Source organism: Triturus cristatus, chromosome 12 (genome assembly GCF_964204655.1).
Source record: "Triturus cristatus chromosome 12, aTriCri1.1, whole genome shotgun sequence".
Classification (NCBI taxonomy): domain Eukaryota; kingdom Metazoa; phylum Chordata; class Amphibia; order Caudata; family Salamandridae; genus Triturus; species Triturus cristatus.
The window spans coordinates 47,437,189-47,450,319 of NC_140595.1; the positions used below are offsets into that span (position 1 = coordinate 47,437,189).

The 13,131-nt window shown below is 49.3% G+C and overlaps 1 protein-coding gene across 3 annotated transcripts in view; it reads right to left on the reverse strand.

Annotated features, from left to right (window-relative positions):
- HDGFL2 (HDGF like 2) overlaps positions 1-13,131 on the reverse strand; it is a 103,281-nt gene that overhangs the window by 67,014 nt on the left and 23,136 nt on the right. For all 3 annotated transcript variants that reach the window (XM_085638847.1, XM_085638846.1, XM_085638848.1), the window contains exons 6-7: positions 1,994-2,071; positions 887-1,238 (exon numbers count right to left, since the gene is read on the reverse strand). In XM_085638847.1, the coding sequence (XP_085494973.1) occupies positions 887-1,238; positions 1,994-2,071 (430 nt within the window). The remainder of the gene's footprint in view (positions 1-886; positions 1,239-1,993; positions 2,072-13,131) is intronic.

Genomic DNA, 13,131 nt, shown 5'->3' on the forward strand with positions numbered 1-13,131 from the left:
CATTTGAGATATGTTTGGCACTTATTTTATAGACATAAATAAATAAACAATCTAGATTCTTGCAAAATACCTGCCACATTCATTATGCACTCAGATGTACTAAAGGGATTTAATGGAAAACAGGCCAAATCCCACCCTTACAAGCGGCGTACTTTGTAAAAGTCAGCAGGGCCTTTCAATTACCTGTTTGCTTAAATGGACATCAGAAGCAGCTATACAGGTTAGCATGTTTTGGTGGCTTCGTGCACAGAAGTATTGTGCTACTGATATGCAAAATGTGGGTTTCAAAAAGTGAAAGGACACCCAGACCACCCATGTTATTGTTTAAAGGAAATTATTTGTTTATAAGGCCATCTCTAATTGCTATGAAATGTTTCCATATCTAATTTTTCAAGTATATAAAAGTGTAAAGGCTGAACCACTTCTGCTATACAGTCACTTGAAGACGTTGGTGAAGTTGTAAGGTTATCCACAGCAAAAAGGAGTCCTGTCCAGTACACCGACTTATTTTTAGAGGACGAAAACTGAATTGACAGGAGCTCTTCCAGGGCCATGCACATCATTCATACTTATGATCACCTAGAACCGTTCCTCCTAAATGCTTTTCTCAGAAGTAATCATGAAGCACTCATAAAACGGAGCTCAATTTCGGGGTTAAGTGTCTCCATAGACACGTTAAGTTAAATTATGTTACAACTGTTATTCTGTACTCTACAGGCAACTCACAGCCAAACGTAGAACTAGCACAGCTATAGAATCCAAGATGGCATCAACACGCAGATCAGAAGCAGCACAGTAATAATGAACAGATGTATCAGGATCATGCATTGCACACTAAATCTACTTCATACAAAAAGTTTTCCATAGGTATGGCGCCACTTCCCACCTGGTTTTCTGCCTCGGGGAGCTTTCTTCACAGGAACATCAGATTCGGAGTCAGATTCTGGTTTCTTGGAAGCTGGCTTCCTTCCTCGCGGAGTCTTCTTTACAGGCACATCAAAGTCTGAGTTAGAGTCTGATTTCTTTATTTCTGGCTGCTTCAGGGGCACGTCAGACCCAGAGCCGGAGTCAGATTTCTTCACCTCAGTTTCCTTCACAGGCACATCAGAGCTAGAGTCAGATTTCTTTACTTCTGACTCTTTATCCTCCTCTTCCTCCTCCTCCTCTTTCTTTTCCTCCTTTTCATTCTCCTCCTCAGATTCCGCTTTAGACTCGGAGTCTGAAGCAGATTCTACTACCTGCCAAGAGTAAGAATAAAAACCACATGAAGCAAGCCTACTGTTCAAGGAGAAAGGAATGAAGGTGCCAAAGGTGCATGCTTTTAACTGAAGCCAAAGGTAAGGTCTCCTCAAACGTTCAGTTTCTAAAAACAAAAAAAACTATAATGCAAGGGTGTCCTCCCAGCCAGTTTACACAATTCGCAAAGGATAGATACTGAACACATACAAATGTGTGATAGACATGTGCCTTCTGAAAAAAAATAGGAAGGACTGCATACTACTCACATTCATCAACTTTTCAAATGTAAGTGAGCTTCCACAGCAGTGTAACCCATCAGTTCTTAAGCCATTACATTAAAAAAACAACTGCACAAGATGAAAATCACATAAGCGCAAAGAGAGCAAAAGGTGAAAGCAGTATACTCGTAATCTCTTGATTAAACAACCTGCAGCAACCCTAATGACAGAACCAAGTATTAAAACAATAAATTTAAAACAATAACATATGGACAGAAACCAGCCTGAGCGTCTAACAAGGACCATTCCAGACTCACAAGCAATCAACTGCAGATTTTGCAAGTCTTTTTAACAAAATAGTTAGGAAAAGTAGAGAGGGATGTGAGGACTGAATGCCCACCACAACTCATCAGTTGGTACTGCCAGTATCCATAATGCCAGGGATAACCACACTATTATAAACCGCTGTAAGCTAGATGCTTTGGTCGTCCAAAAGCAGATATGCATTTTTTCCATATGACGAAATGGCTACCCACCTTTTTTTTCCGTCCACCCGTGGACACCCTTCTCGGAGGCCTACCCCTGGGTGCAACTTTCTTCTTTGGAACGAAATCCTATAAAAAACATTGAACAAACATCACCAAACAGGCTTTTGCATGCAGACATTGCAAGTATAAATTAAGGGTAACTGCTCACCATTCCCACCCTACTATATCAAGTCTTCGCAGCACTTAGAAACAGTATGCATGTGAAAACAATTCGAAGCATGTGTGCGGTCTTTGATTTTAGGATCCATTTCAGACAAAGACCCTGCAAAATATAGTTTTAATTTAGTGCCTCTGTCCTGTCTGTCCATACTCTTTTCATGCGACCACTCAATCCTGGGCCAGGCGGGAGGGAAACACACCTAAGCGGTTCTCGTAGCCTTGTGCTTCGATTGAATGCGTGACGGTAACACAAGCATGCGTTTATCTGTTAAACTAATTCCCTCTAAAAACATTGCGACGGATTGTTATGCCAGAGTAGTGATGAAAAGATTAAGAGCAAAGCACACACCACAGCATTAGTACTCACAATCCAGGAGAGAAGCTACTAAGCTATCTTTACTTAAACAGACGCAATGCTACTTTAAAAAGTCTGCGTGTGATGCACTGTATAATGAAAACGTCAGCAATTGTGCATTTCTCTTCACCGCAACCTAAGACAAACTTCCAGAGTTTACGAAATAAATCATAACTTCACCCCCAATGCTTAAGTCAGATTGCTTACTGGCTGCCATGTGCTAAAAGGAAAGCTTGGCAGAGATTGATGCCCATGAGGAGTCCTGTACTCATACTGGTCATCTTATTGTTTTATAAATGTTCCGCAACCTACTTCCTCACTGCATGTTCTGTGCCTCTGCCCACAGGCAATGGGTATACACTAACCGCGCTACATTGATTAGAATTTAAAGAGTCAAGACTGATTTGCATATGGCCATGTCTAAACTGGGGTGGTGTAGTGGGCAAAAGAACGATGGATTTAACCCAGATCTCTTGACTGGGGGGGAATGTCTGCATTGTCAGCATTCCGTCCATCATTTGTTTGTTGTAACGCTTTTCGCCCTAAGTGGGATGGGTATTCCCAGACGTGGGACCCGTGCTCACTACGCCACTGGAGTCAAGCTATCCTGGCTGATGACGGCTGATAGCCAGAAACCGGTCCTAGGATGCTTGGTTCCGGTCCAGGGAAGACATGGCTTGGCAGTTCGGGCTGGACTGTTCCCATGAGGCACAGGGTCAAGACTGATTTGCATATGGCCATGTCTAAACTGGGGTGGTGTAGTGGGCAAAAGAACGATGGATTTAACCCAGATCTCTTGACTGGGGGAGATTGTCTGCATTGTCAGCATTCCGTCCATCATTTGTTTGTTGTAACGATGTGCTAAAAGGAAAGCTTGGCAGAGATTGATGCCCATGAGAAAGACACAGAGGAGTCCTGTACTCATACTGGTCATCTTATTGTTTTATAAATGTTCCGCAACCTACTTCCTCACTGCATGTTCTGTGCCTCTGCCCACAGGCAATGGGTATACACTAACCGCGCTACATTGATTAGAATTTAAAGGGTTACTGCACTGAGGCCAGATCTAGACTGCAAGAAGTGACAGCAACTGGAAAACTAGAACATGAGTAACACTGGGCCCAGACTGGTACATCCCTGGACGAAGGGCACAACACTATGCACAGGCTTACTGTTGCTTGCATAGTGAGCGATAAGACAATCATGAGTTGCTGTGGCTCTCGTAAATAAACTGTAGCCCTGGCTTCTTTACATGGTCAATCACATGACAGAGAACAGCTCCTCTACGATGTAGAATGTGAGAGATACACACTGACTCCACTCTAGCCCCCCCCCCCCCACGCCCCCAAAAAGCTGCTTTTGGGTCAATCAGTTCTAGCATCATTATTATCACTGTGGGGTTTCTATCGAACCACAAAACTAAAACAGTTGATCAAGATCACGGGGGGTGCAGAGGATTCATCAGTCTAGCTGTTGAACCTTTATATCAATAACCCTTCCTTCTAAAAAGGGAAAGTTCTTTAAAAGTCAACAACGAATACATGACAACGTGCTCCCTCGGCTCCTTGGTTATGCCCAATACACAGATTATTCTTACACTGGCAGTATTTATGGTCCTCTTGTTTACAGTGCATTTTGTAATATGCCGAGTGCCTTATATAGTTCTTGATAACTGCAGAGTCCCTGCATCTTAAATCTTGGCGATAAGCTGCTTCAGCTTAGGAAATATGTACTGCACAGCTGTTCCTGTGTTGCTGCACCAGTTTCCTCAAAGGACTTAACTGTTGCCTTAGGTTCTTCTATTTCACTGTCAAGTGTTGCTCTGCTTTACTCCACACCCAGCCATTAAGTTGGCTACCAACAATAAAAGCATTTGGAGTCACTCGGAAACATCGTTTTCAATTCTTCAAATACCGGGAGGAAAGTTTTTTCGTCAGCAGTACCCCTGTGCGTCGGTAGGAGTCGTCGTAGAGCTCCGCATACGTCGCGGCGTCTTAGTCACCGTGATGATGTCGCTGGAGCTACCTAGAAGCGCCCGCGTGTGCTGACGCAACTTCTGTACAATACTTTCCGCACCAGGAACGCAGAGCCATGCAAGATACTGACCACTGGTGCATTGAAACTAGGGCCCTGAAAGGGATGACCTTAACCCTAGAAATCAGTTCACAGAACGGAGAGGATGGGTGAGGCTGTAAGGAATCTATCTCTAACTAATGTCTCTTACAGATATAGAGTTACACAAGTAAGTAACTTGTGCATCTGAAAGGGACATGTTCGTGATAGATTACTTACCTTAGAATAGATACCCCAGCAATACCAACCCCCGTGGTGGGTCTACGAACCAAGATCACACCAGAAAGTCACGGAGAACAGAACAGCCAAAGAAGCCTTCTTACCGAACTTGACTGTCAAGGCAATAATGCTTAATAAAGGTGTGCAACGAGGCCCACGTGGCTGTCTGACAGATGTCATGCAGGGGGACACCACGTCCCAATGCAGTAGTGGCTGCTGTCGCCCTGGTAGAATGGGCGCGCAACCCGACCGGAGGTTCCTTTTTAGCCAGAGAATAACAGGCTTTGATACACAAGAAGCCCCAGCGGGAGATGGTCCTCTTGTGTACAGCCCGGCCTTTCTTGGCGCCTACGTAGCCAACAAAGAGCTGGTCATCCACCTGGAACTGTTGTGTGCAATTCAAATGAAATGAAAGCACACGTTTTGGGTCCAGACGGTGAAGCCTCTCTTCCTCTCTGAAAGGGTGCGGAGGCGGAAAGAAAGTGGGCATGGTGATAGTTTGCCCAATGTGGAAGGCAGTGACCACCTTTGGCAATAAGGAAGGACGAGTACGAAACACAACCTCGTCCAGATGAACAGACAGAAAAGGAGGCTTACAGGAAAGAGCCTGGAGCTCACTCACGCGCCTAGCAGAGGTGACGGCAACCAGAAAAGAAGTCTTCAAAGTTAATAAACAAAGAGGACAGTTGTTAAGTGGCTCAAAAGGTGCGCACATCAAAAAGGTAAGTACCAGATTTAAGTCCCACAGCGGCATCACAAACGAAATAGGAGGGAAAAGGTGAGTAATGCCTTTGAGATCTATTAACAGGGGACTTCAAAAGAGAGGGCTCATCAGGAAGCCTGAGAAAGGGCGAGATTGCAGAAAGGTAGCCCTTGATAGTGCCCAGAGCAGAGCCCTGCCGGGGCAAAGATAGAAGGAACAAAAGGACCTCTGACAGAGGGACAGAAAGGGAATCCACAGCCTTTGCTGTGCACCATGCCACAAATTTGTTCCACTTGCAGGCGTATACCGATTTAGTGGAGGGACGCCTGGCTGCCAGAATGACATCACAGACTTCAGGAGGTAAGTCAAATGGATTCAACTGTCGCCGCTCAATCTCCACGCATGTAGGTGGAGGCTGGACAGGTTTGGGTGGAGGACCGTCCCCTGCTGCTGCGACAGAAGATCCTCCTGAAGAGGCAGTTGGATCGGGGGATCCATGCTCATACTGAGTAGCCTCGGGATACCAAACTCTACGAGCCCAGTCCGGGGCCACAAAAATGACTTGGGCCCGGTCGCGTCTGATAGTCAGCACTCTGGGTAGAAGTGGTATAGGCGGAAAAGCATACAACTGACGGCAACTCCACTTGCGACGAAAAGCGTCATCGAGCGAGTGCCGCCTTGGAGTTCCAACGCGCCGAAGTGATAACATTGCGTGTTCTCTTCGGAGGCCTATAGATCTAACCAAAGCTCTCCCCACTGTTGAAAGACACCTTGCACCACTTCCGAGTGAAGACGCCATTCGTGATCCGTCATGCACCTGCGGCTGAGTTCATCCGCCCTGGCGTTCAAAGGACCTGCCAGGTATTGAACCGTCAAGGAAATGCCTTGACGTTCCAGCCATGTCCAGTCGCGCAGAGCCTCTTGACACAGGATCCACGACCCCACCCCGCCCCGTTTGTTGCAGTACCACATGGCAGTAGTGTTATCTGTGAACACCTGCACTACTCTCCCCTTGACAGAGGGAAGGAATGCCTTCAGTGCAAAAGGGATCGCCCGAACCTCCAGAAGGTTGATTTGGAGCTGGGACTCCACCGGAGACCAGAGGCCTCTGATCTCCGCCTCACCCATGAGGCCGCCCCATCCCAGGAGGAACGCATCAGTCACCACGGTGTGCTCCGGTTGGGGAAGGGATCTGCCGCTGACCCAATGCTGATTCGTGAACCACCACTGCAATTGTCGTACAGTGCCCTCCGAGATCTGGACGTAGGTCGGACAGGTTCCCCTGATGCTGCACCCACCTGGCAGGATTGGTCAGCAGGATGCAGGAGGCCATGAGGCCCAGCAGCCTCAAGGTCATCCTGACCGAAACCCAGGACAAGGGCTGAAAGATCGGAATCATAGCCCAAATGTCCCAGACTCGCTGCTCCGGAGGATAAACCCGAAACTGCCCCGTGTCCAGAACCGCTCCGATGTAGAGGAGCTTCTAAGAGGGAATCAGGTGAAACTTTGGCAGGTTGATGGAGAACCCCAGCAAATGCAGGAGATCGGCCATAGTCTGGAGGTGGGAGAGGACTATTTGGGGAGAGCCCGCCTTCAACAACCAGTCGTCGAGATAGGGGGAAGGCTGAAACCCCCGATCTGAACAGATGAGCTGCGACCACCGCCATCACTTGAGGGGCGCTGGTAAGGCCAAAGGGGAGCACGGTGAACTGAAAATGCTCCTGCCCTACCGTGAATTGCAGGCAACGCCGGTGGGCCGGCAGAACGGGGATATGGAATTACACATCATGCAGGTCCAACGCTACCATCCAGTCTTGCGGGTTGAGGGCAGACAAGACCTGAGCAAGTGTGAGCATCTTGAACTTCTCCTTGCGGAGGAAGTGACTGACGTTTCGAAGGTCTAATATGAGACGCAGGCCCTTGTCCTTCTTTGGAACCAAGAAGTAGTGGGAGTAACAACCACAACCTACTTCTGGCATTGGAACGGGCTCGAAGGCCCCCTTGGCCAAGAGAGCCGTAATTTCCTGCTGGAGAAGTGCCAAGTGATCCCCCGACATGCGGTGATACTGTGGTGGCATGGCTGGAGGGGGTTGTCTCGAAGGGGAGGGAGTAACCCCTTCGAACAATTTGCCGAACCCATCTGTCCGATGTGATGGTGCGCCAGTGGTGGAGAGGATGGCGATTCCTGCCACCCACTGGTGTCTGGTGGGCCTGAAACACCGGATTAGGAAGGTTTGGAGGCAGGGGTAGCAGGGGGGTGGGGGGGTGGACTGACCTACACGCTGGTCCCGTGAACCCATCTCTACGGTTCCCGCAGCTGCGCCGAGACTGTTGCTGCGAAGGCCTGTTGCTTTGAAACAAACGTGCTTGGACGCCCCTTCCTTGGCCACGAAAGGAGCGAAAAGCAGAAGGAGTGGGTGTAACCGAAAGGCCCAAGGACTTGTCCGTAGCCCGCGAGTCCTTAAAACGTTCCAACGCGCAATCTGCTTTATCGCCGTACAGGCGAGTGCCATCAAAGGGCATCTCCATCAACGTCTTCAGGACATCCCTAGAAAAGCTAGTCGTCCTCAGCCAGGCGTGACGGTGTAGCGCCAGTCATTGAAATCGCCCTGCCCAGCCCGGCGAGTAAGCAGTGTCAAGACCACAACGGATGGTGAACTTGGATGTGTCTCTCCCCTCAGCAATAGCTTGGGAGAGGATCGTCCAAGCCTCCACCGGACAATGAGGCAGCACTTGCGCAACCGTATCCCACACAGAATGAGAATAACGGCCCAAGAGACATGCGGTGTTCACAGACCCCAGGCCTGAACTGGCGGAAGAAAAAAAATTCTTCCCAAACTTCTCCAGTTTCTTGGATTCTCTGTCCGGAGGTGCTGAAGGGAACACGCTCGGGGAAGCAGAGGCTTGAACAACCAAGCACTCGGGGGTTGGGGTGTTGGGAGAGGAAAACAGGGCCGCCCGGAGCCGGGCGATGGCGCCGGGCCACATTCTTGTCCACAGGAGCCCCTGTGTTGGGCCTGGACCAGGTGCCCAAAAGAACGTCAGAGTGCATCGTTAAAAGGCTGCAGCAGCTCCATAGAAGCGGAAGCTGGCGGAAACACCTCTGTCAGGAGGTTAGTCCAGACGGTCAGAGTAGGGAGCTCGAGGAGGAAAGCCTCGGCTGCCCTACGCAACACCATAGAATATGAACCACCCTCCTCCGTAGCCACAGTAGAAGGAGACAGTGTGCCACGTTCCGGAGCATAATCCTGGTAACCTGCATCCCCCGGATCCTATCCCAGTCCGGGTCTAACTCGCATTGAGCTGCGAGAGGGTCCTCAGACCCCTCCCAGTCCTCCCCGTCCTCCACAGCCTGCTGAACAGGTGCAACATATGGACGTCGGTGGATATAGGGATAAATGTTGCCAAACTGAGTTGGAATCGGCAGACACCCTTCCGGCACCGGCTCCACGCCAGGGAGGAAACCGGTTTACGGCGTCGTCCGGGGCTGCGGCTGACGGCACAGTCGATGCCGGTGGTCATACAGGGCCAACCGGCATGGACGGGGATCAAGGCCTGGATCCACGGGGGTCCCTCTGTGTCGAGGTCGACGTCGGGCCGAAGCCGGCGACGTCTAAGGATGAGGAGCCCCAGCCGGGCCCGAAGGCGCACCACCGGGGTCGGACGGTCCGAAGACACGTGCCATGGCTGACACGAACTCCTGCAGCTAGGCCAGAGTCGCCGATGGACCCAGCAAGGGCGGGTAGGCCATCGGCAACTGCATAGGCGGTACCACCTGCACACTCAGCAGCGTCGCGACTATGCTTCTTCGACTTCTTGTGCTTCGCCTTACCGGACTCTAAGTGCGAAGACTTCGAAGGATGGGGATGGCTCCTCGACCTCCCTCGGGACCGGGACCTTGAGCGGCACGCAACAGACTACCGTGCCTCCAGCCACTTTCGGGACCGCTCCCGCAAAGTTTTCGGAACCATGGCCCGGCAGTTGGGGCACGACTGAGTCGTGGTTGCGCCCCAGGCAATAGAGACACTTACGGTGCGGGTCCGTCACAGACATCGTGCAGGGACAGGCCGCGCAGGACTTAAAACTGGTCATCCCTATGCACCTGTAGAATGAATTATGTCTTGAAAACAGAGACCAAAGTCCCAAAATCTCAGTCAAAAAGTGACTGGGGGTATCGCTCTCTCCGGATCTGCGCTAGCTGGCGCAGAAAAAGAACGGACGTCAGCGCGCGTTGGCACGTCTAAGTAACTCCAGCGACGTCATCTCTGCGACTACGACGCCAGCGACGTACGTGGAGCCGTACGACGACGCCTACTGACGTGCAGGGGTACTGCTGAGGAAAAAGCTTTCCGGATGCAGTCGGACGCCTGGGGATATTCTAAAGGTAAGGAATATATCACTAACGTGTCTCTTTCAGATATGAGAAATTAACGATCGTTATTATAGCAAAAATTCATTACTTTGAAAATTTGTAGTAATATTAACTCTGGGGAAGCTTTCACTCCAACATTCCATAGCGGAAAAAGAGGAACTAATGTCATTAACTATAACCCCAAGGCCACCAACAGGAAAGTAAGTAATAGTGATCAACTGCATTTTTAAGGCGACAGATGTGAGCAATGCACAAGCCATCGTCATATTAGAGCGGTCCTTTTCAGTACTTTCAATCAACTCCTAGCAGAAAAGCATTGTAGGAAAGTGGCTCTGTATATACTGTTCTCAAATAGGTACAGTATGTACAGAATCCACAGTCCCCAGAGGTTTGGCAGAGGCTAAAGTTAGATATAACCTTTCTGTCTAAAGTGGTAGCTTGGTCGAGCAGTAAGGCAGTATCAGAGGACAGTGTAAAGCATTCGTTGTACACACTCAGTCAGCAAATGGTCTCACACACTCAATAACTGAACTCCAAGTCAATGATTTGTATATCAAAATATATGGTTGTTTTATTTTAGAACCAACAATAGGTATCAAAATATACTTTCTCAGAATGAGATGCTTTAGTTAAATACTTTGCCAAAGGCAATTGACTTGGAATGCAATAGTTACAGTTTGTTGCAATAGGCACCACAATTTCAGACACAATAATACATTGAGCTCAATGGGAATTTTAAGTTAGATGCAATCGATTACTTTCATGATTACTTTTCTAACTCCGGGACTGGATCCTAGATTCAGCTCTGGGACCGTTCTCAGAAACAAGTGAGTAAATGCGTTTTAGTTACGGTTGTAATTTTTAAGCAATATTTTGATATTTTAAAAGTTGACACTAAAACTTTTTCTACTGAAATCACCAATGTTATCCTATGGAAGGAAATTCACTTAGCAGGTAAGTGGGGTTATTGTTACTTTTTCTAGCTCAATGTTGGATCCTGGATCTAGCACTAGTGTACCACCTGTAAGCAGTTGATAGAATGTGTTTTGGTTATACAGGAAATTTTTAACGAATATTTAGATGTTTGCAAAATCGACACTTAGAAGAAATTTTACAGAAAAACAGTCAATGGTTTCCTATGGGAGAAAGTTCAAGTTACCGGTAAAGTATGTTCTCGTTACTTTTCTAATCCAGTGCTGGGCTCCTAGGCTCAGTACTGGGACATCTTTCTAAAAACACATAAGTAATTACTTTTTCACAGTTGGTACGATTTTTAAAGAATATTTATAGTTTGCAAAAATCGACACTTAGAAGACATTTCACAGAAAAACGGTCAATGGTTTCCTATGGGAGAAAATTGAGTTAGCGGTAAGTATGGTTTGTAATTACTTTTCGGGGTAAGTGCTGGGCACCAAGATCCAGCACTGGGATCTCTCCTAATAGCAGGTGAGTATTTCCGTTTTCGTTACTCAGTTGATTGTAGGTGAATATTTTAAAGTTTAGAAACTCCACACTTAAAAGAAATTTCAAGTGAAACCAGTCAATGTTACCCTATGGAAGAAAAGTGAGTTATCGGCTTTTGGGTAAGTACTCGACTGGCAGAGTTAAGGTTCTGGGCATAGACTCGGGGCTCTCCCAGGGTCAGGTAAGTACAGTTGTTACACCCTCAGCAGCACAGGGGCAGCCGGGTGCAGAGTGAGTAAGGCCCAATGTTATCCTATGGAAGGCAGGGGGCCCTTGGTTGGTTGCTGCTGACTAGCAGGCCACATGGCTGTGGGAGCTGGGCTCCTGGTCACTTGCTCAGGGCAAATGGGGAAGTAGGTAGGAGTAGAAGTTGCACTGCAAGGGCCACTCGGGCAGCTGGGTGCAGGGTACTTTTGAGCCGTCGGGCGCTCAATGGATTGCAATGGAAAAGCTCAAGGACGAACAAAAGCTGCAAGCTCGGGGACGGAGATTCTTCAGGTGCAACCACCACTTCGAGAGGTAAGTTGGGTAGTTGGAGGATAGGTAGGTACCCAGGAGTTGGGCAGAGGGGGCCGCAGGGCGCTGGGGTGCCTTTTGATGTCGCGAAATCTTACCCTCTGTTGATCGCGGTTGGGGGGGTCCCTGGTTCTGAGGCTGCAGGTGTCATCAGGAGCGTAGAGGTGGGTCCTTGGGTGCCGGATTCGGGGTCACAGTCGCCGGGGGGACGTCCTCTGTGTCTTTGTCCACTCCAGCGCAGGCCAGGCTTGGCGGGTGCAGAGTGTGCAGGGTTCGCGGTTCCTGGCTGGTGCCAGGGGTCAGTTACTTGCTTTGAGCAGTGCCACTGCTCGTGGGAGTCCCAGATGCTCAGAGTCACAAGGTAGCCAGGTCCTCAGGGGTTCGTGAGGTTGTTGGCCACGGGAGATGCCGAGATTTAGCAGGAGCGAGGGTCGACAGGCCGGTAGGGCTGGGGCCAAAGCAGTTGGTGTCTTCCTCTTGTTAGCAGCTGCACAGCAGGTCTTCTGTCTTGTTGATCTTCTTTGCTGTTTTGGAATCGGGAATCTAAGGAAGGAAGGTTCAGGGTGCCCCTAAATACTACATTTAGGGGCGTTACAGGTAGGTAAAGGGCAGGGACTACTGGGTCCCTGCCCTGGGGTGGGTACACCCCCCTATCCTGCCACTCTCCTGTGGGAGGGGGGCAGTGGCCTAGTCCTTCAAAATGGCGAGAGCCCGGAGATGTGCTTCACCTCGCCTCTCCCACCTGAGGGGTGGGGTTGGCAGAGGCTGGCACACCCCCTGTCCTTCCTTGGGGTTTCTGGCCAGTCTTCCAGCCAGAGAGGGGGTTTAGAACTGGTAGGGGCCAGTTTCTGGGTACAGCAAGTGGCCTCGAGAAGCTCACAAAGGCGGCATGCCTTTGAAGCTTCCCCTGCCCATCCTGGGAGAGGAGACCTAGCACCTCGCCCAGGATGTGCATTGTTGCAGGCCCGGGAGAGCAGATGGCTCTCTACCCAGGGGTCCAGCAACAGGTCTGCTGTGTGGCAGCCTAGGCAGCCCCTCAGACCAGACATGGATTGTAGGTTAGGTTCAGGGGGCATCTCCAAGATGCCCTCTGTCGTGCATTGTACATTAAAGCCTGCACTGGCATCAGTGCAGGTTTAATGTGCCGAGAAGTTTGATACCAAACTTCTTAGTCTTCAGTGGAGCCATCATGGTGCTGTGGAGTTCGTGTTGACGATCCCCCAGCACCATATACTCTTAATGGCCGCACTGCACTTACAGTGCCC